This window comes from Scleropages formosus, chromosome 12, assembly GCF_900964775.1.
Source record: "Scleropages formosus chromosome 12, fSclFor1.1, whole genome shotgun sequence".
In the NCBI taxonomy this organism is placed as follows: domain Eukaryota; kingdom Metazoa; phylum Chordata; class Actinopteri; order Osteoglossiformes; family Osteoglossidae; genus Scleropages; species Scleropages formosus.
In genome coordinates, this window is record NC_041817.1 from 29522530 (window position 1) to 29550242 (window position 27713).

A 27713-nucleotide genomic window follows, 5' to 3' on the forward strand; every position below is an offset into this window, starting at 1 on the left:
TTTCTTCCTTGACTTTCAGCTGGGAGTTTTTGTTCCTTTCCTCCGTGGTGAGTAGACTTTTACAGCTGTATAAAAGCACTGATAATGTATTACACTAGTTCTGTAGTTTCTTTGTTTCTTTCTCTGATGTATTTGTTTCTTTACCTTTTTCGTGTGTTCAAGTGCTGTGTGTCACTGCGTGACAAGAACTCAATAAAAAACACATTGAATTGTATTGAATTGAATATTTATGGAGAATCTAGATGGTTTCCAACATTTTCCTTACAACTGTACCTCTTGTGGGGATTTGGTGGGGCAGCGGGTTTCACTGGGTTTTGCTTTCTGCTGGGTGTAGGGTTTGAGTCCTGCGGGGGGTGTCTTGCGATCGACTACTTCTGAGAGGTTTTCGATCCATGTGCACAGAACTCGCTCAAATGACGGCACTTTCCAGTTGCGCACCTCATTTTGGCAGCATTTTAATCACCACTGGAAAATGTGTATAAAACATACCTACATTGTTCTACCTAAAGAAATGTCCTTTTTCTCAAAGTAAGTAGAACGTCAAGGGCACCGTGTATAGAAAGAGTGGCTGTGAGAGCAGAACTTGCAAGTGCCTTAAAAATGTGTGTAAGACACAAGAGCGATATCTTCCGGAAGAACATGGAGCCGAGGCTGTTGAAGGAAGTGTCACAGGTGATAAAACAGAGACACAATGGTCTGTTATCTAACAGAATGTTATCTGCTTTGAGGCAAAGGTTTTTATGATGTCACTGTGACATGAGAGCAACACCACTGCAACATCACGGTGACGTCACTGTGACATCATAGCAACATCACAACGACATCACTGTGACATCACAGCGACATCACGGTGACAGTTTGTAAAGGCTTGGATATACAGTAGCTATAATGCGTAAGAACACTGAGTGAGGCTTTTAACATTGCTGTTGACGTCAAGAAGAATTCATTGAAGCGAGTTAGAAATGTCTGAAAATGAAAATACATTGTCCTCATTGTCTCCCCTTCAGATGCTGATTGTTGACTGATTCTTGTCATAAACTTGTGTAACATCCATCATCTTATTGAACGTGATCACTGATCAACACCAGACATGAGCGGTAAACACTGTGCAAGGAAGTTGACTGAAGGTGGTCCCACACTCCTGTGCCATTCGGGTGCTTAAATATAGAAATAAATAAGCTGCTAAGTGTTTGTATCTTTAAAAATTCAGAATTGAAATGATCGGAACGCGAGGAGCCAGTGAAGAAATGCTCTCAACGTACAGAACTTGCAGCCGAAGTTCACATGAGCACATAGATGGCGTCTGAAGCAGTAAGATCCGTGGTTTTCAACAGACTTTACCTGCTTTCATGTATGACTGACCGACTAAACAAACCTGGACAGAGAAGAGAGGAAAGTTTCAAATGCAAAATGATATGTGACCTCGAATCGTATCGCGTCATACGTGTGAAGTACAGTGTGTGTCGTAACACACGAGGACGACACTGAGTTTTAAGGAACCTCATTCTCGGACATATACAGCAATATATACCTCTACAGTATATATGTACGTGTGTGTGTATACATACTGTATGTATACGTACAGTATTTATATGTGGTATAAAAATAAAATCATCACTCAGATGTTTACTAAGCAAATCAGTGCCAAACTGGGATGTTTATAGAAAAGTATCGTTTAGCCTTTTGTGCCTGTGGTTTCACTTTGCAAAAAAAGCAGTAGAAATTCTCCAGGTGGTGGGCCGGGGGGTGTTCACCTGCGACAGACACTCTCCTTCTCGGGGACCAACCGTTGGGCTGCAGGGGAAGAAGGCAAACGGCGAAAGAAACGCAGTCGCTCAGGTCACATGACCGGAGGGGCCACCTGCGGCACATAGTGACGTGAGACAATAAAGGTGTCTGGCGAAGCGATCAAGGCATCGGGCGTCCGGAGGAGGGGCTGCAGGGGCACCACGGCGGCCTGAGGGGGCAGCAGCGGGTGCAGGAGGGCGGGGCCGGCCACGGTGCGGAACGCCGCAGCGATGGGAGGGAAGCTGCCAGTCGGTACCAGGGGCACGAAGGACGGGGCTGCGGGGTGCACCCGGGTCAAGGGAAACACCTGAGAGATTAATGGGGTACGGGGGGGTAACAATGTGGCATGATGCTGCAAGATGTTAATGGACGAAATGGGCGGGGCTAGAGAGGCAGGGTTAAGCATGGGCGGAGTGAAAGGGACTGGAGGCCCTGGGAGGAGCTGCTTCCTTTTGCTGGGGAAGAGCATGCGCTGCCGGGGCAGGAGGAGTCCGTTCGTGTAGAGGTGCAGGACGTGGCGTCTCCTGACGCCACCTAGCGGAGACGCACGGAAAGGGCCGTCCCCCGGCTGTCTCTCTGGGCCCAGTTTGGCTGTCATATGGTCCTTCCGGTCCTGCTTTGGAGAGCTCTGCTTGGATGGTTTCTTCAGGTTCAGGGGTTCTGATCGGTGCTCTATGGCTTCCTGTGTGTCACAGTGGCAGCAGTGGATGTCCACCACAGAGGACATGAAGTCCTCTGTTGTGGCTGTCCCCTGTCTCATTTCAGCTTCAGAGTCATTCTCCTTATTTCCAACCTGCATGTCCCCCAAGGGCCTGATGTCCACAATCTCAGCTGAAAGACATTCCCTGATGTTTTCTGTATTGCACTGAGTGGACATTGGGAGACCTATCGCCTCCAGAGGACCCCCGTCTCTACGCACAATGCTCTGTGTTGGATTCCCCACCGTCGGACCGCTGAGCCTGCTATTGTCCAGGGGACAGCTACTCACAGGGAGCCTTTCTGCCCCATGCTCCTCTCTCCCTGTTTCCTCACTGCAGCTGACAGCCTGACAGGTGTCCATGGCAACGGGTCCAGGACTCTTTCTCCTCCTCTTCCTCCTCTTGCTGCCGCTGGTCCACATCCGTGCCGTGCTACTTTGGTATGTCTCATCGCTGGACATCTCGCTGTCAGAGGAAAAGCTGCGGCTGCAACGCTGCCGTTTGCGTCTCTGCTCCTGCTGGTCCCCCGTGGATCTGTGCAGCCTTTTCAGGGGGGGCTCTTGTGTAGAATGTGGAGCCGCGGCACTGTAACAGTTCTGTCCCACATGTCCTCCTGGCTCCAGGGGGTCCTCCTGGCCAAGCGCTGGAGGACTGACACAGGTTCTGGTGCTCTCCTCACAGCGGTGGGGATGCAGATTTGACTCCTGTATGCCCTCCTCCTTGCGATGAACTCTCCTCCTCCTCCTACTCCTTCGCCTCACCTGTCTTTGGTCCCTGCAGTCACATCTCTGTCCTCTGGGGGCGCTGTGCCTCAAGGGGCGTTGCATTTGGAGGTAGACGTCTCGCTCGCCCTGCTGCTCTGTGTTGCTCCTCTCCAGCTGGATCTGGCTCCCGGAGGACTCCTCCATGTGCTCTCCTGGGGGGGCAGAGTCTGTGCCGCTTAGGTCCTCCATTGCCTGGCTGGCCACTCTCTGTCGCCCTCCGCAGGCCCGGAAGTCAAAATGCAGAGGGTTGCAGCTGTAGGACAGGGCTGGCTGGGTCCTCGTGAAGAGCAGCATCTCGCAGGGCCAGGGCAGCACGGTTCTTCCATTGCAGCTCCGGACCGAATAAAACTCTTGTCCTGGGTTGCGTCCCGTGGTCTCAACCTTTCCAGGTGGACAGGACAGTGGAGCCTTCGTTTCCATGGAAACTGCAGCGTTGCTTACTGACAGCGAATCCATAAGGAAGGAGCAGTTTTTTTCTGGTTTTTCTCGGCTTGTGTTTGATCCTGCCGTGGCGTCCTCTCTGCTTCTCTCTTTGCTCTCTGCTCTATTGCCCCCTGGCGGCACCAGGCCGTCCTCCACACTCGCACTGCAGTCTTCAGCGGTCTCAGGAAGAGGAAGCCGGAGCTGGTGGGCTATGCAGGGAGAGCTTCCATGAGGCTGGGAGCAGGGATCCAATGTGGATAAGGAGACGGGAGACAGGAGGGCCAGTGGCACTGCAGATGGAACAAGAGACATCCTGGGGGACAGAATGTGTTTCTCTGCAGGACCACCTGGGGATTCAAGGTCCAGGATGTTGACCCCACCACTAGGTCCTGTCTCCACAGTAGGGGGGCTGAAGGTCCTGAGCCCCTTGTGGAGTCCTTGGCGGCTTGATGTGAAATCTTCCCGTGGTGCCCCCTTCTGCCCAGTGTGACAGAAGACTGAGGACTCTAGTCGCACCAGTGTCTTCTTGGGCAAGGAGAAGGAGAAGGCCACCTTCTGCCTGTGGACTTGCTTTCTGCCCCGTACTGGGAGGAGCCACGGGTTGTTCTGGGAGGGCCCCACTTGTGTGCCCCTCACGGGAGCCCCCCGACAGCACCCCTCCACGGCCACGGTGGTTGACCTGAACATGGGACCACTCCCCGGGGCACTTCAAACACACAGCACACACACAGGCAGATGTCACTGTGAACTATGGACACGAAGGCTGAGGCCGACCAGTGCTGTCTGTCCATGTTTGTATGTGTCTGTCCATATTGGAGCCCTACCTATCAGGGAGATGCTGCCTACTGGTCTGGTGTGGCTCCCAATCATCCCCTCAGCCTCTCTCAACTGGTGTTCCACAGGGTTCAGTACTGGGCTCCCTACCCTTCTCCATCTACACCTCTTTCCTCAGCCCTTTCATCGCCTCGCAGGAATTCTTCTAGCACTGCTACAGTGATGATACACAGCTCCTCTCCTTTCCACTGGAGCTACAGAAATTTCCCCTCCTTTGCCTCTCCTTTACCTCCCAGCTGGTCCGTCCTCCTCTCGAGACTCTCTGTCAAACTGACGACTCACTTGTTCTGCCTCCCTCATCGGCTAAGAGTCGGGGGAGTAACGACTGACTCGGGTCTGTCCTTCTCTCCTATATATGGAACCCACAGCCGGGACCTGCAGATACATCCCACGTAAGATGTGCAGGATCTGCTCCTATCGAACAACAGACCGCACGCAACTCCTGGTCCGGACCATGGTGATATTCCACCTGGAACCACCGTAACTCTTTCCTGTCTGCTCCTCCGGCCTCTGCCATCAGACCTCTCCTGTTGATACGGAATACCGCGGTACGAGTTGTGTTTGATCTGCTGAAGTGTTTCCACATTTCCCCCCTTCCTACAGCTGTCAGGATCAAGTTCAACACTCCTGTTACCCCTACAAAACCATCAATGGATCTGATCCCATATCTACAAGACCTGATCAATCACTGCTCCCCAACCAGACTGCTGCACTCCTCCACCTCTGCCTGCTTAGTGGTCCCATGTACAAGAAGATCTGCTAACTAAATAAATGTAAATGTCTGTATGTTGCTGCAACATGTTTACACTGATATGCTGTATCTGTCTGTGCAACACGCACCTCTGGACCTGCCGGTGCTGCTTGCTCAGCTCATGCTGGCGACGTGCTGCTCGCTCTTGCTTTCTGTCCTTCCTCCTGGACCGGGAGGCCACATTGCGTGCAAATTCCCTCTGCTTGAGCTCCTTCAGCCTCTGTGGAAGTAGGAAGCAGTGTTTACATGGACACGCCAGGTCACACACACACATCTGCACACGTGTCTCATCATTGATCGTTGTTCCCTTGAGTCAATCGCTTTTTAGTGAAGCACTTTGATAGATAAACACATCTCGTGTTTAGGCAGTAAAAAGAGCCTCGGAAAGACCCAGTGACGTGCAGCTCCAGTTAGCAACCAGTGAGCGACGCCATCAGCTACCTGCTGTGGGATGGTGGCACTCAAACCCGTTGCAGCCAAGCCGTCACAGCAGGCATAATTGGGTCAGGATGGCTGATGCCTATGAGAATTTAATGTGCAGGATGCTGTGTGTGTGTGTGTTTGTGAACGTGCGTGCGTGCGTGTGTGTGCATGATCTGACCCCTCACAGGTTCTGTGAATGAAAAGGATGGTGCTGTTTAACATCAGCATGGCCAGCAATGACAGCTTTCGCTTGTTATTCCCATGTGCTCATTTTTACTCATGCAAACCCAGGTGTGCTAAGGTTCTCCCAAGATGTGCCAGATCCTCCCAGTCATGCCATGAAGGAGGACATGAAGACACACACACACACACACATCTTCAGAACCGCTTGTCCCATACGGGGTCACAGGGAACCAGAGCCTAACCCAGCAACTCAGAGCATAAGGCTGAAGGGGGAGGGGACACACCCAGGACGGGACGCCAGTCCGTCGCAGGGCACCCCAAGCGGGACTCAAACCCCAAACCCACCGAAGAGCAGGACTGCGGTCCAACCCACTGCGCCACCGCACCCCCCTAACATCAAGACACACACACACATTTTCTGAACCGCTTGTCCCATACGGGGTCACGGGTAACCGGAGCCTAACCCGGCAACACAGGGCGTAAGGCTGAAGGGGGAGGGGACACACCCAGGACGGGACGCCAGTCCGTCGCAGGGCACCCCAAGCGGGACTCAAACCCCAAATCCACCGAAGAGCAGGACTGCGGTCCAACCCACTGCGCCACCGCACCCCCCTAACATCAAGACATCTCGGGTAAATTCCATCTCAAGGGTGGACGGACAGTTTTAGCGATCATGAATGTTGAATTAATGGCTCGCTATGGGACCAGCACTCCCCTCTACTTGACATTCATCTTTGTTCCTCTGCTGGTAACACACATGTGTTCTTTGGTCATGAGGAACGACCGTGTCGCGTCTGTGTCTGCAAACCGAGATTAAAAACAGAACGACTGAGATGTGTCTCTGAGCTCCGAGGAACAGCTGACTACATATTTAGGAATCATTTCTGCTCACGATCTTTCTGTTCAGATTCATGTGATTCTCTGCACTCTGGCAGTATTGCAAAAGTTGAGCTACTCGACACGCCTCTCCGTGTTCAGCACACACCCACGAGCTGGTGAAAGAGCCACAAGGCCTTGTCATTTTCTGCCACTTCTTAGGGACACAAGTGGCATCCGCTGCACGTTCCTTCCAAGATTTAGCAGCTTTCAGGCCCAAATTGTACAGAACAGACCTTCTCAGAACATCTCAGAACATCTCAGAGCCTCTCAGACGTCCTCAGACCTTCTCAGAAGATGCTAGTCCTGGCCTTCCCTCAAACACATGGAATGAACCCATCAACCACTGGTGCTGAACCCGTCAATTTTGGAGCACGGAACACGTGGAACCCGGTGTCCAGCCAGTACTGGGAACACACGTTCGGTCAGTGGTGAGGAAGCGCTGACCACTGACCTGGGCCACAGTTCACTGGGAGTAAAGAGCAGCTGCCTTCAAACACTCGGTTCAGGTGGTTAAAGGTTAAAGCTGCTGTCCTGAGACGAGTTTGCGCTCCTGCTGAGTTGACAGCGCTCTGACGCTTGTTTGCTGTCGGTCTTCGTTTCCTCACATTCTACATTCTCTAGTGACTGTGGCTGAAAAGGACTGTGTTCCCTGTTCCTTTCCTACTCTGTGGTCCCGCTGCGGTCGCTGAGTGGCGGGTCAACGGTGTTGGGTCTAGACTTGTGGGACCTCACCAGTTGCTCGTTTCAGTGCGGTCAAAGGATGGTAACTGGGCCAGAACCCTCGAGTTTTCACTGTTGAAATCTGAACACATACAGCCCTTTTTGGCCAGAAAACTGTTTTATTGTTTGTTTTGTTGTCTGTTTATTTCCCACGACAACCTAGGTGCGACTGGGGGCAGCAGCAAGGAGCGTCGCCTTGGCAACAACGATGCAGGTAGTAAAGGCTGAGCTCATCTTCATGCACACACACACACACACACACACACACACACACACACACACACTCAAGAACCAGTGGGTAAAGTGAGTCATTGTGTGGTAGATGGACTACTTGCAGTTCACGCGTGTCTACGTATAATTGATCTGTTTGCACACGGACACCTGTGACTGGGATTAGAGCCCAGTTCCATACGGCAGATGAGTACGAGCAGAGTGGAAGGGTCACTGTGGGCCCCATTCGGAACCTCCTGCAGGTTCACTTAGTGATTCGCAGGACTTGTGTGAGAGGAGGACAGATACACCAGTGAGGCCCATCGGAGAGTAAAAGGGCTCCTTCGGAACTTTCCAGAAGTCACCCATGTGAACGCTCAGCTGAGCGCCCAGGGGTGCACGTTACCTGCTTGTGGGCGTGGTCATACGAGTTGATGTGGTTATCGAACTCGTGCTGTTTGCGGTACTGCTTGTCGCACAGCTGGCAGTAGAAATTGGCCCTCAGGTCCTCCAGGGCCACAGGCAGCGGGCCGTCCTCCCCCCTGCGGTCCTGTGGTCAAACACGATCAAACACAAAATGTCGTTACAGCACAGTACAGTAAGGTACGGTGCAAGTTATCGATGGAAACTTGGTGAAACCGTGAAACATCGTAAAAGAGTGACAGTCAGTCAAATATGGTGAAACACAGTGAAGCTCAGAGTCTCTTGTTGCCAGTCCACCCCTTTGGTGGAGTGCGGCGCTGGCAGAAAGGGAACTCCAGTGGTGGACACAGATGGTCTTATTAATAAGTTGTTATTAATCATGGAGGAGCTCCTTTTTTTACATCCCTTCTGTGCCTTTTCACACACGTTACGACCACCAATAATGGTCCAGTGACGGTCAGCATGAAACCATCGATCATAAATGTCCACACTTCATTTCTTCCCGCCTTGTCACAGTGCTTGACTTGACAACACTACTGTGGGCCACGAGCACCACATTTCACACTCAGAAGAGGTCACGGCACCTGACTGTGGACCGGGTTCGAGTGTCCATGTCTCTGTCCTGCCTGCACACGGCGCGCCCTCCGCTGGCGTGTGCTGAATGTCACGTGGTCACCAGTGTGTCATCTTTCCCACACTGCAGTAGCACTTCAGAGGTCAGTGTCTGGAAGTACTGTGTGCACGCGCGTGTGTGTGTGTGAGTGTGTGTGTGTGTGTGTGTGTGTGTGTGTGTGTGTGTTTTTGCTTCAGCACTTCTCTGTTGTTCACGATGTCAGAGTTTGTCATGAAGAACAAAACAAAGAAAATTAACTTTATAAAGAACTGCACTTTTCTGCAGTCCCACACATCACATGTCCTTTAATTATGATGGACGCACCACGACCGTGACCGTGACCCTGACCGCAGGCGTTTCCCTCTCTGTGAACCCAGCTGGAGAAATGACTTTTTACATTTTCAGCTGTTTGTGTATCAGACCACATAGAACTCAGAGTTACACACTGAGACACTCATGCAGTCAGTGTGTCCAGCGGCAGCGTTTACCCAGCATGCACTGCACCTGTAGCTCAGTGTATAGCTGCTAGGTGGATACATGTGCATCAGTCTGTGAATTTTAATATGCATTTCTGAAATGTCTAAAAGTACTGATAATACTTAGTGACCCGACTCTCAGTGCATTTCTGTCTCTCCTGAACTGGGTTTAGACTCATAATAATTATTTATTATCGTGGCATCGAGCGGAAAGCACCGCCAAGAGAGGGCTGTGGGAAAGAGGGTAGCAAACCAGTCCAGGGTGGGCAATGTCCTGCATCAGTTGCCTTTCATTGGCATCACCCACCATCGATCGGGATCGGCCACCATCGGTCGGCATCGGTCACCATGGATCGGCATCGGCCAGCATCGATTGGCATCGGTCACCATCGATTGGGATCAGCTACCATCAATCGGCATCGCATCAGTCACCATGGATCGGCATTGGCCACTATCGATCGGTATCAGTCACCATCGATCGATTGGCATCAGCCACCATCGATCGGCATCGGGCACCGTCGATCGATCGGCATCGGTCACCATTCATCGACATCAGTCACCATCGATCGCATCGATCAGAACGGATCAAAGCAAAGTGGCGCAGCGGTGCACACTTCCAAAGGTGGTGCAGGAATGGCGAGGGGAAGGCAGAAAGGAAAAGCGACAGGGTTCCCAAAGGTGGAGCCTCGCCCTTCAGCCGCGCTGACGGATCGAGGGTAACGCATGAAGGCGGGGAAGGACTAGCGCAGCGGCAACAGCAAGAGACACGCGACAGTAAGCAGCACACGGAGACATGAAGCAGGAGCCACGGAGGTGAGGAGCCTGATGCCGGTGGGATGCTGCTAGTGGGGGAGATGTACTGTCCTCTTCCAGCTCAGAGTCCGCCTGAGGACAAGATCCACGCAACACACTTGAACACACGAACACATCTGACGCGCACTTTCTAACACTAGCATGTTCAGGGTGCGAGAGCTACGGTACGTGCGTGTCTCAAGAATCGCTGCTCTTCTTGGGCTATGTGTGAGTGTGTGTGTGCGTGTGTGTGTGTGTGTGTGAGACACGTGACATCGCCACATTACTTTGTGTAGAAAATGAAAAGTGAGAAAGCCTTTCAGTGGTCGAGGTCTCGGAGGAGCTGTTCCGCCAGGTCTGGGCAGCAGGTACGAGAGGCCAAGCGGATGGACACCCGGAGCGCCGCCATCTGTCCCGCGTGGCCCACGCACACGCAAACGTGCACACACACACACACACACACACACACACACACACACACACACACACACACACACGCGCGCGCGTGCGTGAAGCCATGCCCATCTCAGGAAGCTGAGCGGAAGTATCACACGCTAAGCCCCCCAGCACAGTGTGTTCGGAGGCTGCAAACCAGCAGCTGGGCCAATGGTCCAAGAATGAGAACGTAGCAGCCCAGGAGCAGATCGCTGCACGAACACGGCTCAGGCGCCGAGCTGCGGGAACCCGGGTTCGGCCAGAGGGCAACGTGTGGCTCACGGACCTGTCTGCAGGCCCAGAGTGCAAGTGAGCGCAGACACAGGCTAGGTTCCAGTCAAGTCGAGGTGAGACGATTGCACCGTGTTACCTGCTGAACCCAGTGGCGTACTTCCTGGGTACTAAATACACACGAAAAAAGTGTGTCGCTCTCAGTTGTACGTCGCCGTGGAGAAGAATGAACCAATAACTGGAAATGCAGTCATGTCAGTGCAGGTGCTGTCAGGACCATCTCGTTCCTTGAGGCTGCGAAGGAAAATTGTGGATCTCCTGCCAACGGCTTCGAGGAAGCTCCGGGTGCAAATTACTCCACAGTTACTGCATTATGGGAGATATTGCCTCATCAGTGGCCTCATCCATCCCCCGCGCGCTGAGACCCCTGCTGAAGCTGGTTAAATATTAAGAGAGTGGAGCGCTGCGGAGGCGTTCTGGAGGAGCGGCTCTTGAGTTTCTCAGTCACGCAGCCTGATCAAGGGGTTGGGTTCGAGTGGGCGACCACGGAGACACAGCGGTCAGTGAGGACCCAGTGAAGCACCGTCAACACTGCAGCGTGAGGGCAGCCGGAACCAAGAACTGACAGCCCCCCCATGGGAGGATCCTCCGGGGCCAGAGAGCAGCAACCATTAAAGAGACAAAGAGAGGAAGAGCAAACAGGGCTGAACGCCATGCACACACACAGTAACACAGCTCATATGTCCCATTCATAAATAATAATAATTTACTGTAGCAATAAGGGGGTGCAGTGGCGCAGTGGGTTGGACCGCAGTCCTGCTCTCCGGTGGGTCTGGGGTTCAAGTCCCGCTTGGGGTGCCTTGCGGCGGACTGGCGTCCCGTCCTGGGTGTGTCCCCTTCCCCCTCTGGCCTTACGCCCTGTGTTGCCGGGTAGGCTCCGGTTCCCCGTGACCCCGTAAGGGACAAGCGGTTCTGAAAATGTGTGTGTGTGTGTGTGTGTGTGTGTGTGTGTGTAGCAATAAGGGGGTGCGGTGGCGCAGTAGGTTGGACCGCAGTCCTGCTCTCCGGTGGGTCTGGGGTTCGAGTCCCGCTTGGGGTGCCTTGCGACGGACTGGCGTCCCGTCCTGGGTGTGTCCCTTCCCCCTCCGGCCTTACGCCCTGTGTTACCGGGTAGGCTCTGGTTCCCCGTGACCCTGTATGGGACAAGCGGTTCTGAAAAGTACTGTAGCAATAAGAGCACTACAGCGCCACCCCTGGTTGGACTTGACCCAACAACCTCCAGGTTACAGGTTAATGTCGTTATCCACGGCTGCTGTAAACCACTGCAGTGTCCTTGGGAGTCTGGAACCCCCAGTCAGTAATTCTCCCATTATGACAACAGGGTGGGTCACGATCCCACACACACCTACACTTGCTTGCTGACACATTCTGTTTGCAAAGGCATCCCACCTGGGGACCCACCATCCGGGTTCCAGTCCCAAAGCTGCGTGACATTTTCTGGGTTCTGGGCCTAAAGTATGGTCCAGAGGAGAGAGGAGAGAGAAGTTGCTCTTTTTCCACCATGGCTCAGTGTGACTGTGGAATAGGGAGGTCGAGGGAGCGGGAGCTTTAACAGGCTGTGTATTCTGGTCGGTTAGAGGCAAAGCACACCTTCTCCTTGCAGCGACCTGTTTGAAGGAATTCTGTTACTGTATTTGTGTGGTAAAAACAGCCCCAGCAGAGTACTGAGTCCCATGAGCAGGCCCTCCAGCCAGAATCTGACCACGCAGAGAGCTCCCGTTGCAGAGCACATAACCACCTGGTCCCTTCTGAACAGTCTGTTCTTCGACTCTGGCCAAGTGCCCCTCTCCTGGACCGAGGACCAAATGGTGACCGCTTTCAGAGGAGCAGAATGACGCAGGTTCTAAATGTCACAGGAAGAGCAGGAGGAAACAGTGGCGGTCGCGTGCAAGACCGTGTGGCCCTCTCACTCTGATCATGGGGTGGAGCACCAGCGGGTGTGTTTCCTGCTTGTGGGGACGTGTCAAGGCCGCTTGCTGTCAGGACCGTGTTCTTGAGCACTGATACACCAGCACCGAACCGCACAGTGAGACACGTTTCTGTTTGCGCTCTTACTGGTCAGAGGTCAATACCAGCGCGAGTTGTGGTGCCGCGTTCCAGGAGTCGGTTCTCTTTTTTCAGAGCACAGCCTGGCGGGAGGTTGTCTTCAGTGCTTCCCCCTACAGGTCATAGCTGGTATTTAAGGACACTCTTTCACCTGGCTGTTTTTACCGAGGTACAGATGTGGCCCCAGGGTACGAGGGAAGGGCCCCTCGGGAGGTCGCACCCTGTACCCTTTCTGTGATTGATCTAGTTCCTTAACTGCCAAAGCAGCGTGAAAGACGCTGCTGGCAAAGTAGGAAATTCAGCAAAGCAAGGGGTGTGGGATCAAGGCACTTTGGTGCAAAGGTAAGTGGATTCAAAATAAATATGCAGGTAAAAAACGTGTATGAATTAATACAACAACGAGCTGAAAAGGTGTCCTAACGAGACACTGCTAAATGACAGGAACAAGGAGCTCCGCAGTGCAGTGACTCATTTGTTTGACAGCTTGCAGCACAGCAACAGGAAACTTTCAGAGGCTCTTCTGGTCCTAACAGCTGCTGCCTGTCACCTTGTAGAGAGACACCTGAGATGGGCCACAGTCACACACTAGCACATACTCACACACTCAGTCACATACTCACACTTGGATCAGTATTTCAGTTCAATTTATTTTTATAGAGTGCTCTTCTCACGCAGTGACACAGAGCGCTTTAACACAGGTATAAGGCAAGAAAAGTATTTACTCCCTTGGATTTTTTTTGTGTTACAGCATGGAACTATGCTGTATTCACAAAAGAATTCACATTTATTTATTCAGCAGACACTTATAACAAAGCAACTTCCAGTGAACTCTACGTAGTGTTATCAGCCCACACACCTTATTCACCATGGTAGCTTACACTGCTAGATGCACTACTTACAATGGATCACTCATCCATACATCAGTGAAACACACACTCTCTCTCTGTCACTCACACACTGGGAGGAAACCTGACCAGCATGTCTTTGGACTGGGGGAGGAAACCAGAGCACCAGGAGAAAACCCACACAGACATAGGGAGAACATGTAAACTTCACACAGACTGAGTGGGAATTGAACCCACATTCTCTCATACCACCCAGACCCTGCGAGACAGCAGCGCTACTCACTGTGCTGCCCCAATTACTACCATCCATCAGCACAAAGTATCCTATTCAGGCATTTTTCACACACACAATTAAAATAGTATGTACAAGTATTCACCCCCTGTCTTTAAAATGCCTTACCTACCTCTGAAGTGGCCAATTTTCTTCTCCAAGTCACATAATTACTTGACTGGAATCCACTTGGGTGCAGCTAAAATGTTTAATATGATTTCAGAATAAATAAACCTGTTTCTGGAAGCTTCCCCACTCAGTTAATTTCCAAGGATACACTGCACCATGAAGACCAAAGAATATTCCAAGCAGATCCAAGACAAGGTTCTTGAAAAACACCAGTCAGGTCGAGGATTCAAGAAAAATTTCAAAACATTGGATATACCTCAATGCACAGTTAGGTCCATCATGGAAAAGGTGAGAAAATATGGAGCAAATGTGAATCTGCCCAGAATTGACCATCCTCCAAAACTGAGTGTCCAGTAGGAAGGGGGGGCACCAAAACAACTCTTGGATTACCATCCTTCATGACAGAGAAACTGTACATGACACAACCATAGCACACACACTTTATAAATTTGACTTGTATGGAAGGGTGGTAAGAAGAAAGTCTTTGCTGATTTAAAACTCTAATTATATCTCAGCTGGAGATGTCCCAAAGGCATGTGAGAGACTCAGAGGTTTAGTGGAAGATTCCATAAATGTTTCGGCCTCAATGCTTTGTGTTACGTTTGGTGAAAACCTACTACTGCGCATCATATTGTGAACACCATCCTTACAGTGAAGCATGGTGGTGGCAGCATCATGCCATGGAGATGCTTGTCCAAGGTAGGGACTAGAAACTCATAAGGGTTAAAAGTAAAATGGATAGGTACAGATAATGTGCTGCAATGTGGAAGAGCACTGGGAAGACAGTTCACCTTCCAACAGGATAATGAGCCAAATCATACAGCAGAAGCTACACTGGATTGTCTACAAACCAAAAACGGTTAACGTCCTCGAGTTTCTCAGTCAAAGCCCAGACCTTAGTCCAACTGAGCTTCTGTGATTTATTTTATTTCTGTGGAAAGTAATTACTGTAATTGGGGAGGGGGGGGGGTGCACTGTATTTTTACAAAATAGATAAGTGAAGAAAATGCAATTAATCAGAAAAGAATAAATGGGAAAATTCATATCTCAGCCCTTTGTATGATGGGAAGCCGGTGTATAAAGGCACATGTGTGTTGATACACATGAGGAAGGCACCGCATGGAGCTCGGGTGCCAGTGAGCTTCCACAGCAGCACTAAATTTCTTTTCTTATAACATGCCGAAGAAGCACAGGGGAAGTACAGGAGGCACAAATATAACACTCAGAGGGTCAGCTGCTTGACTCCGGCATCTCTCTAGGATCTCTGTGTCGCTAAATAATTAAGATGAGCTTCTCACAGAGCAAGAATGACACGTGTGTGGTGACGAGACCAGGGCAGAACTCTGCACCAGGAGACATACACCCCCTGAGCCGGACCTGCTACTCGGACTGCTCACATTAATAGCATGTGTTATAACTGCTTGTGTCAGAGTGAATCTGGACTAAAAATTTAACCGAAATGGAGTGTGTAAAGGCGCTGAAATTTTCAACTGGAGGGAAAAAGCAGTGAATGAGGCGGTTAACCCTGTGCCAATTAAGTTAGGAATTGGTGCCATGGTCCTCAGTGAAACACCACTGTGCGCAGGGGTGTCAAGACACATGGTCACGATGTCCAGCCAAGGGACAGGACCATGGAGCCCCCCACTTCCACAGAGACTAATGTGGGTGGAATTCACAAGGACCTCCACAGTTCCTGTGGTGACATACATGCATGTTTACTAACATATACACACGTGAAAAGGAGATTGTTGAAAGAACGTGCACAAAAACACAGTGAACCTGTTCAAAGGCGAAATGGGAATCCAGGCTAATTCACATGATGACTATTGAAATTCTTTCTCATTAGAAACAAAGCACTACTCTCTATTACTCCTCTCACCTATTACTGGCTCAGCCAGCCTGCTTCTTCTCATTGTCATACAAAAGCTGGATGAAATGTGAACACTGCAGTTACTGACTCTGAATCAGTTCAGAGACTAAATGAAGTCACTTGGAGGCTGACGCCATCTGGAGTGGAGAGGAGGAGGCGGAGGAGGAGGAGGACGAGGCACCCTGTGTCGGCGGGAAACTGAAGACGAGGACACTTGAATAATTAACCACCTTCGATAAAAACTTCAAACATCTCAAACTGATGAAAAAGGTCCCTGTGCTTCCAAAATGAGCAGGAGAAGCCCTCTGATGGGATGCAGAGCGCATCCATGGCCTCATTAGGTCGAGAGCTGGAGGTTTTTATTGTGTCTCGTGGAGCTGGCGTGCTGGAAGTTGTTGGGGTTCAGAGAGTGTGGGTGGTGTGTGAATGCCTCTCGCTTGCGACACTCATTCTTCTGGCCACACCTTCTAAACATCTCACCCCATAGCTGCTCTTAGAGTCTGTAGCTGGCAAAGAGACCTGGAGATCATCCTTTCCGGGCTGCACGGTGACTCTCACAACATAGCCATTGCTTTTGAGTGCAAGGCCTACTGGACACATACTGTATTTCTTAGGGACTCAGAATTCATCTGGAAAACTAGCGCTATCTCTGTGGACACTAACACTTCTGCCCCTGATCCACATCATTCACTGGCATTGATCGGATGGCAGAATAGATGTCAACTTCTATTCAATTATCAGCATGAGCAAGGGGCACTCCTGTAAAAGTGTCCTGCTTTAACTGAGAACCATTCGCACGGCTCCCACCTTTCAGACAAATGGGGGGATATAACAGGTGGCACGGTGGCACAACACGTAGCACTCCTGTCTCACAATGCCTGGCTGGTGCGAGAGGATGTGGGTTTGCTCCCTGCTCAGTCTGTGTGGAGTTTTCATGTTCTCCCCATGTCTGTGTGGGTTTCCTCCCACAGTCCAAAGGCATGCTGTTTAGGTTCCCCCATAATGTGTGTGTGTTCCACTGATGTATGCATGAGTGACCCGTTGTAAGTAGTGTATCTAGCAGTGTAAGTCACTGTGGTGAATAAGGTGTGTGGGCTGATAACACTACATAAATTTCATTGGAAGTTGCTTTGAAGAAAAGTGTCAGCTAAATATTACATACATTGTAAATAAATGTAATGTAAATGTATTGACCTCTGAAGGGGGCACAGTGGCACGGTGGGTTGTGCCTGGGTCCTGCTCTCTGGTGGGTCTGGGGTTCGAGTCCTGCTTGGGGTGCCTTGTGATGGACTGGCATCCCGTCCTGGGTGTATCCCCTCCCCCTCCAGTCTTGTGCCCTGTGCTGCCAGGTTTGGCTCCAGCTTGCCGCAGCCTTGCTTAGGACAAGAGGTTTCAGACAGTGTGTGTGTGTGTGTGTGTGTGTGTGTGTGTATGCCTTGTGCTAAAAAACGGCAGAATATCAAGGGTAGTGGAAGTCTGCTCTTCGGGCAGCAGGGGTTCTCACATGGGTCTACGGGGGTGAAAAGAGACTTGTCCCTGGGGAAAAGGCCTCTCTAAATTCAGGATAATCCCATTTGGATGCAATAGTGCACCGGTATGAAAAGAGGCATTTTCAACCTCCCGTCTAAAGCTGGAGGTTTTTTTTTTTAATAATCAGAGAGTGACAAAGCTGAAGACAGATCTCTGGGGTGAAGGGAGTGGAAGAAACGATTTTAAGCGGGAAAGGATCCCATAGGACACAGACATTTTCTGCCCGCGGTCTGAAACCAATACGAAAAGAATTATCCTTAACTGTTGGAGTAAGACCTACATCATCTTGAATAATTTAAATATTACTGACAAAAACTGTTCATAATAGATAGGAGCCCTCTTGGTCATGCATGTGATGCACAGCCATCAGTTCAAAAACCTCACATGAGATTAGACAGCAATTTTAGACAGCAGCATTAAACAGTTCTTACAATGGTGTATGATTTTGGTATTATAAAATACCAGTATTCCCACAATAAATTAATAAAAAATTCTTGTGCTGTAGTTACTGGTTTTCAGGATGTTTCTGAGAAATCGACATGCAAAGTGGAACGAACAGAAGAAACGGCTATCTCCTGGGTCATGGAACCAGCATAAGAGAGGGAAGCTCAGACTCTGAATGTGCTCAGGGTGTAACTGGCAAGCTTGAACTCCCAGGGGATGAAGACACACACAGACGCACACACACACTTGTGCAGGCTCCTGGGAACCCACTTTAAAGCTAAACAAACAGCCTGGTGAAACACTTAACAAAGCTCTCCTCTGCTCTCTTGCTCGCTTTGTGAGTTTATGCCAACGGGACGACTGTGTGCGAGCACAAGGATGGAGCTCCTCCAGCAGGTGAGCCCAATGCCACCAGGGTATCTGAACGGTGCAGCGGTTCTATCCTGAATGGTGCAGTGGAACACAGCAGTGCTCACCAGGGCTGCCACCTTACACAACGAGCTGCAGGTGGGATTTCCTCCCACATGTCGTTTTGGCGGTGAAGAGTGTTTGCTGACATGAGTTAAAGGTGATTGTGGCAAAATCAGGATCTGTCTCCTGGTCAGACATTCACGTGAGCAGATGCCAGCAGATGCCAGAGATGAAGCGCTTTGGCCAATCGTGTCAGTAATCCGTCTGTTAATTGAAGGCCCGGAGTCTGGCTTATTGGTCGCTCTCGGTGTTTCTGTCATGATGCTTGAGAGGGGGGTGCATTCATTTTGTCCAGGTTTGATTGGACAACAGTCCCCCTTTATAGAGCAAAATGCTTACAGGCATCAGAAAGCAGCACACGAGCAAAGAGTGGCACCCAGGTGGCCTGTGGCAGCTACCATGTGTCGGCCTTGTTAGCCTCCACTGAGGGACATGAAAGGTGGAGATGAAAAGCAGGGAAAGGGCAGCGTGGCAGGCGGAGCCCTGCCTCTATTGATTACAGCACTGTACCACGGTAGGAAAAGGACAGCGCTCGCTGGGACTCAGACTGCAGATGGACGAGGCCGTTGGATCAAGTGCACGATGGGAACACACAAGAAAAGTGGCGCTGGCACACGTGTGCTCCTCAGGCGACAAGCGGTTCTGAAAGTGTGTGTGTGTGTGTGTGTGTGTGTGTGTGTGTGTGTGTGTACAAAATGTCCTTTTCCGTTGCACTTTGCCTCGTTCCCAGTGGACAGAAGAATCTCTGCCCATCGTGCAGCTGGGAGTCAGATTACTGGTCACACTAGAGTTCTGTTAAACAGGACACACACTGTACTACATGGATGTATCTTTGAACAACCCGGCACCCATGACAACGTAAGCAGACGTTGTTGCAACAAATGCCGTATATGAGAAGCAATACAAGAAGTGCGAATTACAAATGTAAAACAGGGTTGTGTTTTATTGTCATTGCACAAGTGATGCGCTGTAGCTGAAGCTGCTGGGCGCACGCTTTGCGAACCCCAGTGAACCACGACTGCTGCCAGGTGGTGCCGCGCTCCAACCATCCAGGGGAGCAGGTTAAAACTTAAAGAGTGAAAAAGAACATTCGTACAAGTTTGCACCTGAGCACCTCAGCTGGTTTCAAGTAGACCCTACCTGTCCACACGGTGCTCAGTGAAAAGCACATGACCAGGACACCCTGACCTTCACCCCCCGCCGCTCGTCGCTAAGTTCATGACAAAGCTGACAAGAGAGCGAATCCACCGAGTGTCGTGCTGCATGTCTGGGGCGATGGCGTAGCGTGGGGTGGCTGGGGGGGCGGCCCAGGCCCACCCTCCGCTTTCAGCCCGGCCCGGTCCAGCCCGGCCCCCGCACCAGCCTCTCCTCCCTCGGTGACACGTTGCCTGCTGTCGCTGAGGAGGGCAAACCTGCTCTTGGAATGGGAGCCTTTTTCAGTGTTTTAAAGACACCGTGCCCGGGGGACACGTCCCGTCCGCTGCTGCTCGCGCTTACTTTCTTCGCGGGGTCCCTAAAATTCCACGGAGAGGCGAAAGCCCTCCTGCATCTCACCAGGACTCAGCGCAGCCTCTATGTGCTTCTCTCCTGTCTCACTGCAGCTCTGTGTGGGACATGGAACGTGTTGAGGGAAGACAAGGGAGCTTCTGCTCTGGAAACACAGATTATCCTGAGCATGAAGCACCGGAGGCCCCGTGTCCTCGTCTCACCGCTCTGCTGCTCTCCTGCTCCACTGGGGTTTCAGGGACGTGGTGTCGCTGCCTCCTATTCCTGCATGTCCCATTCTCTGTGTGTCCACTCTCACTCTGCCCAGCTGTTTGCTCTCCACCAGCACCAAACCCTCCACCGCTGCTCTGCTCCGACTCTGCGACACAATCGGCCAGCGGCGTGTGACACCAGCTCCGCTCTGGGACACAACATGCTCAGCCGCTGTCTCTCTCCCCCTGTGTCTCTGTCTGTCTCTCCCTGTCACTTTGTCTGTCTCACCCGACAATGTGCTCCATCTATGGAATCCAGTGAAAGGAAGCGCAACGCAGCCTTTCGGTGGAGTGCATGTTGTGTGCATGTTGTGTCAGAGAGGAAGGGATTTACCAGGTTTCTGCTCCCACTCTTGCTCAAGGGGCCCCGGAAAACTCCCTTGATGCTGCGCAGGTGTCCGTTGCTGAGGCGCGTCGAGCTGATCACGATGTAGTAACACGCCATGAGGACCACAGTGCGCCCCCTGCCGTCTCAGCTCCTCGCCGGGGGGATCTTCATGGCTCGGCGTCTCAGCTCTGCTCCTCTCCGCTCTTCTCTCCGCGCAGCGCACCGCAGGAACGATGTTATAGAACTCGCGCCGTGGCCGCTCTGCCACGCCGAGCCAATGGCAGCGAGTCGCTGGGCTGGGGGGGGCGGGGGTGGTGCCTCCGTCAGATCCTATGACACAAAGGGCTGCTCTTCGACCGTTCATCACCGAGCACCACTCCCCCTCATCTGTGCCCCACTCCACCCTCTCTCTCTCTCTCTCTCTCTCTCTCTCTCTCTCTCTCTCTCTCTCTACGTCTCTCTGTCATCTCTCCTCACTGTGGTTCCCTGACCACACCTGACGGCAGTTCTGCTGGAGGTTCTCTACCTGCTCCTGTGTCCATCTCTGGTCCTCCTTACCTGGCGCTCGCTCAGCCCTCAAACATCTCATCTCACGTTGTCTCAGGTGAACAACGGTCGCAACATGAACTGAGTGCATCTGGAAAGAAGAAGGATAAACCTCAAAAAACCAGTGTGTCAATAGCACTGTACTGCTGTGTGAGTGTGTGTGAGCGTGTGGGGGCGTGTGTGAGTGTGTGGGGTGTGTGCGAGTGTGTGTGATTGTGTGTGAGTGTGTGAGCGCGTGTAAGGGTGACACGCTGGATAACACACTGAGTGTGTAGAGCTCAGTCACAGAATTAGTTGTACAATTTTACGCGCAAAATGAAACCCCTCCGAGCGTGAGGAGACGCGTTGAGTGTTTCAGTGGAAAGAGTTCCAGTGTTTGCTGCGGGTGAGAACAAACACTTGATTGTTTACAAACACTCTTCACAGTAAACAGTGTTGTTTCCAAGCACAGCAGAGAATGGAGTTTCTGCACAAGATGCACCAGAACAAGTAACAGATTAAGTGCGACTGCTCAGTGTTGAGAGAAGCGCGGCCCTCGAACCCGCAAACCTCGCCTCTCCCAAACGCTTGGCTGTGTGCTGAGCGTAGTGACCGTTTGTTGGGAAGGGACCCAACACTCAGCTGCCCCGCAACTGTAACGTGCCCCGATTCAGCAGCATGTGGCCGCGACCGCTGACCGCAGCCCGGCAGGAAGAGCCCCGATGGCCATCCAGTGACCGGCCTTATGAGAACAGCAGTCAGGCGGCGCTGGGGTCCAGCGTCATAATGAGTCGTGACTCCTCTCAACACATTCATCTGCTCTGCCAGGTTTGGCTCTCTCCCATCCAAGCATAATATATATATATATATATATATATATATATATATACACACACACACACACACACACACACACTTTCAGAACCACTTGTCCCATACGGGGTTGCGGAGAACCGGAGCCTACCCGGTAACAGAGGGCGTAAGGCCAGAGGGGGAAGGGGACACACCCAGGACAGGACGCCAGTCCGTCACAAGGCACCCCAAGCAGGACTCGAACCCCAGACCCACCAGAGAGCAGGACTGTGGTCCAACCCACTGCACCACCGCACCCCCATTCCAAGCATCATAATAATAATAATAATAATAATAATAATAACATTGTCCCTTTTGTATCACGTTGTGCTCCAGCTCATTCATACCTCTACTTTAATCACTGCTTCTTCAGCTACGGGAGCTAAGAAACACATTTTTTTTCATTACAGCCCTCTGTTATCCGCTCTTTCTCCAATCTTTCTGGAATATCATTAATTGCACGAATATATTTGAATGAATTTGCATGTGTTAAAAGGCTAATTCATGTATTGATGTCACAATGTCCCGTATGTCCTGCATACGAAACGTCCCCGGCACTGGCGTGAGTGTGGGGGAGGGGTTGCGAAGGTATGTCCGGAAGCCAGGTGACGCCCTGCCAGGGTTGGGCCGCCAACCTAGCGCTCTCTGAGGCCTGGAGCCGCCAGCGATAAAAAGGTGCGAGTTTGCAGGGAGAGGCAGAGCACCGGCAGGTTGTATGCGCTCAGCCCGAAAGGCACTCTGCTCTTCGCCTCCTTCTCGCTCCTCTCCGTCCCTCAGAGCTGAAGCAGTGTTCGCCGATGGGCTCCTCGGTGTCTGAGGGTCCCGGCCCATTGGCACGAGCATCCCGGCAAAGCGCTTGGCCGCGCCGGGAGAGGAGCTCGGGCCCCACCCGCCAGCAGGGGGCGCTCACGGCAGCTCGGCGTCGCGATCCAGCGTCTCCACGGTTCAGCGCACCGTAACGCCGCCTGACACCTTTGGCTCCTGTGTGTGGATGAGAGGCTGTGCGCTTCCTGCTGAGCTTCCTGTCTGTGTCTGCGGTGTCACTGCGGCCAAGGGATCACATCCCACACTCTCCCTTTTTGCTCCTGCCTCAAAACTAAGAATCACATGAAAAATCAATGAGGGTGAGTAGATGGGTCAGCGGTGGGTGAATTGGCAACAGTGTCTGCAGTGTAATCCTGGTATATAGTGTACACCAGTGTATTCAGTGTAAACCAGGGTATATAGTGTACACCAGTGTATGCAGTGTAAACCAGGGTATATAGTGTACACCAGAGTATCCATCCATCCATTCATCCATCTTCCTCCGCTTTATCCGGGGCCGGGTCGCGGGGGCAACAGTCTGAGCAGAGTCCTCCAGACTTCCCTCTCCCCGCACACCTCCTCCAGTTCCTCTGGGGGAACCCCAAGGCGTTCCCAGGCCAGCCGGGAGACATAGTCTCTCCAACGTGTCCTGGGTCTGCCCCGAGGCCTCCTCCCAGTGGGACAAGCCCGGAACACCTCCCCAGGGAAGCGTCCAGGAGGCATCCGGAACAGATGCCCGAGCCACCTCAACCGGCTCCTCTCGATGCGGAGGAGCAGCGGCTCTACTCCGAGCTCCTCCCGGGTGACTGAGCTCCTCACTCTATCCCTAAGGGTGCGCCCAGCCACTCTGCGGAGGAAACTCATTTCTGCCGCTTGTATCCGCGATCTCATTCTTTCGGTCATGATCCAGAGTTCATGACCATAGGTGAGGGTAGGAACGTAGATCGACCGGTAAATTGAGAGCTTCGCCTTACGACTCAGCTCCCTCTTCACCACAACAGACCGGTACAATGACCGCATTACTGCGGACGCCGCACCGATCCGTCTGTCGACCTGCCGCTCCATTTTTCCCTCACTCGTGAACAAGACCCCGAAATACTTAAACTCCTCCACTTGAGGGAGCAACTCCCCCCTAACCCGGAGGGGGCAATCCACCTTTTTCCGACTGAGAACCATGGCCTCGGATTTGGAGGTGCTGATTCTCATCCCCGCCGCTTCGCACTCGGCTGCAAACCTCCCCAGTGCACGCTGCAAGTCTTGACTTGATGAAGCCAACAGGACCACATCGTCCGCAAAAAGCAGAGACGAGATCTCGCGGCCACCAAAACAGACACCCTCCGTTCCCTGACTGCGCCTAGAAATTCTGTCCATAAAGATAATGAACAGAATCGGTGACAAAGGGCAGCCCTGGCGAAGTCCAACATGCACCGGGAACAGGTCTGACTTACTGCCGGCAATGCGAACCAAGCTCCTGCTCCAGTCATACAGGGAATGAACAGCCCGTAGCAACGAGCCCCGAACCCCATAATCCCGAAGTACCCCCCACAGGATGCCACGAGGAACACGGTCGAATGCCTTCTCCAGGTCCACAAAACACATATGGACTGGTTGGGCAAACTCCCACGAACCCTCCAGCACCCTAGTGAGGGTATAGAGCTGGTCCAGTGTTCCACGGCCAGGGCGAAAACCGCATTGCTCCTCCTGAATCCGAGGTTCGACTATCGGTCGGATTCTCCTTTCCAGTACCCTGGCATAGACTTTCCCAGGGAGGCTAAGGAGTGTGATCCCCCTGTAGTTGGAACACAATCTCCGGTCCCCCTTCTTAAAAAGAGGGACCACCACCCCGGTCTGCCAGTCCAGAGGCACCGTTCCCGAACTCCACGCGATGCTGCAGAGGCGTGTCAGCCAAGACAGCCCCACAACATCCAGAGACTTGAGAAACTCGGGGCGGATCTCATCCACCCCCGGAGCCTTGCCACCGAGGAGTTTTTTGACTACCTCAGCAACTTCAGCCAGGGTAATGGACGAGTCCCCCTCCAAGTCCCCAGCCTCAGCTTCCTCTACGGAAGGCGTGTCGGAGGGATTGAGGAGATCCTCAAAGTACTCCTTCCACCGCCCGAGAACATCCTCAGCTGAGGTCAGCAGCGCACCACTTCCACTGTAAACAGTGTTTGTGGAACACCGCTTCCCCCCTCTGAGTCGCCGGACGGTTTGCCAGAATCTCTTTGAGGCCGACCGAAAGTCTTCCTCCATGGCCTCACCGAACTCCTCCCAAGCCCGAGTTTTTGCCGCGGCGACTGCCAGAGCCGCGCTCCGTTTGGCCCGTCGGTACCTGTCAGCTGCTTCAGGAGTCCCATGAGCCAGCCAGGCCCGATAGAACTCCTTCTTCAGCTTGACGGCATCCCTTACTTCCGGTGTCCACCACCGTGTTCGGGGATTGCCGCCGCGACAGGCGCCGGAGACCTTATGGCCGCAGCTCCGAACCGCCGCCCCAACAATGGAGGCGCGGAACATAGTCCATTCAGACTCAATGTCCCCCACCTCCCTCGGGACCTGGTTGAAGCTCTGTCGGAGGTGGGAGTTGAAGACCTCTCTGACAGGGGCCTCTGCCAAACGTTCCCAACAGACCCTCACTATGCGTTTGGGCCTGCCAGGTCTGTCCAGCTTTTTCCCCCGCCATCGAATCCAACTCACCACCAGGTGGTGATCAGTTGACAGCTCAGCCCCTCTCTTCACCCGAGTGTCCAAGACATATTGCCGAAGGTCAGAAGAAACGACTACAAAGTCGATCATCGACCTCCGACCTAGGGTGTCCTAGTGCCAAGTGCACTGATGGACACCCTTATGCATGAACATGGTGTTCGTTATGGATAAACCGCGACTAGCACAGAAATCCAATAACAACTCACCGCTCGGGTTCAGATCAGGGAGGCCGTTCCTCCCAATCACGCCCCTCCAGGTATCACTGTCGCTGCCCATGTGGGCGTTAAAGTCCCCCAGTAGAACGACAGAGTCCCCAGTGGGAGTGCTTTCCAGCACGCCCCCCAGAGACTCTAAAAAGGCCGGGTACTCTACACTGCCACTAGGCGCATAAGCACAAACGGCAGTGAGAGACCGTTCCCTGACCCGAAGGCGTAGGGAGACGACCCTCTCATTCACCGGGGTAGACTCCAACACATGGCGGCTGAACTGGGGGGCTAATAATAAGCCCACACCAGCCCGCCGCCTCTCACCTTGGGCAACGCCAGAATAGTGGAGAGTCCACCCTTGGTCGAGAAGAGTGGTTCCAGAACCCAAGCTGTGAGTGGAAGTGAGCCCGACTATATCTAGACGGTATCTCTCAACTTCCCGCACCAGCTCAGGCTCCTTCCCCGCCAGTGAGGTGACATTCCAAGTCCCAAAAACCAGAGTTGGCGCCCGAGGTTTGGGTCGGCCGGGCACTCGGCCCCGACCACCACCCAAATCACAATGCACCGGCCCCTTACGGTTTCTCCGGCAGGTGGTGAGCCCACCGAAAAGCGGCTCCACGTCATGGCTTCGGGCTGAGCCCGGCCAGGCCCCGTGGGCATAGACCTGGCCACCGGGCGCTCACATGCGAGCCCCCCCCCCAGGCCTGGCTCCAGGGTGGGGCCCCGGTGACCCCATACCGGGCGGGGTAAACGAAAGCCTTGATTTTTCCTTCATAAGGGGTTTTTGAACCGCGCTTTGTCTCGTCTGTCATCCAGGACCTGTCTGCCATGGGAGACCCTACCAGGGGCATATAGCCCCAGACAACATAGCTCCTGGACTCATTCAGGCACTCAAACCCCTCCACCACGGTAAGGTGGCGGTTCACGGAGGAGTACACCAGAGTATTCAGTGTAAACCAGGGTATACAGTGTACACTAGTGTATGCAGTGTAAACCAGGGTATATAGTGTACACCAGTGTATGCAGTGTAAACCAGTGTATTCAGTGTAAACCAGGGTATACAGTGTACACTAGTGTATGCAGTGTAAACCAGTGTATTCAGTGTAAACCAGTGTATTCAGTGTACACTAGTGTATGCAGTGTAAACCAGGGTATATAGTGTACACCAGAGTATTCAGTGTAAACCAGTGTATTCAGTGTAAACCAGTGTATGCAGTGTAAACCAGTGTATGCAGTGTAAACCAGGGTATATAGTGTACACCAGAGTATTCAGTGTAAACCAGTGTATTCAGTGTAAACCAGGGTATACAGTGTACACTAGTGTATGCAGTGTAAACCAGGGTATATAGTGTACACCAGTGTATGCAGTGTATACCAGTGCAGAACTGTGTACACTGGAGACAGTGCACACGAAAGTCCAGCAGTCTTCAGGGCAGCTCGTCCCTGAATCGAGGACACTCAGTAACACATTTATACCTGAACACACAAACACCATGGGGTCCAGGCCATTGAAACCACCCCCACCCCCCAACTGCACAAGGAGCTAAATATAATGTTGACATTTACGGAATGTAGACATTTACATCTACATCTGCAAGTCCTACGAATATGCAGAACAAGAGGAAATGACACAGTCGGTGTGTGAAGTTTTCTCTCCTTCTCCATATTTTACTGCGACACACATTGTGACAGGTTTCCAGTCTTCAGTCATCACTGTGATGCTACGATGGCGTGAAAACATGAACGTGAAACAGAGACTCTGCCCTCATGATAGGGAACATTTGTCTCTTTCAGCACTGGACAGCAGGAGGAAGACAGTGTGACAGAAAGACAATGTGAAGAAGTGCTGTGTCTCAGCTGTGTCCCCGAAAGGTACACACTTAATGAGTGTATTGGACAGCGATGTTGTGACAAGCTCTCAGCATCATACTTTGGACACATAGACAGGAGGACAGACAGACAGGGCTCTGTCTGTGGACGAAGAGCAACATCAAGGTGGGTCTGGTGCCGATGCTGGAGATCAGCGCCACGTTATAAAGGGAGGGAAGGGGGACACCGGTGGGTCGATTGGACTTCCTGCACACGGCGTCCGGGTTCCGCTCTTGGAGCCCAGGTGGGGGTGGGGGTGAACGAAGACTCCGGGAACGCGGTGCACGGGCCGAGCGCCGCGGCGCTTCCCGACACACGCAAACGCACAAGTAGGCCAGGGCCGCGCTATTTATAGGAGCG

The 27713-nt window shown here is 52.4% G+C and overlaps 1 protein-coding gene across 1 annotated transcript; it reads right to left on the minus strand.

The window, feature by feature from the left end:
* Positions 1 to 209: 209 nt before the first annotated feature.
* On the minus strand, positions 210 to 20747 carry LOC108930035 (G patch domain-containing protein 8-like). The gene is made up of 4 exons (XM_018745029.2): positions 20401 to 20747; positions 8080 to 8223; positions 5348 to 5478; positions 210 to 4379 (listed from the first exon to the last, which is right to left on the minus strand). The coding sequence occupies exons 1-4, from the start codon at positions 20509 to 20511 to the stop codon at positions 1841 to 1843; spliced, it is 2925 nt and encodes a 974-aa protein (XP_018600545.2). The 5' UTR covers positions 20512 to 20747; the 3' UTR covers positions 210 to 1840.
* Between the last annotated feature and the right edge of the window lie 6966 nt (positions 20748 to 27713).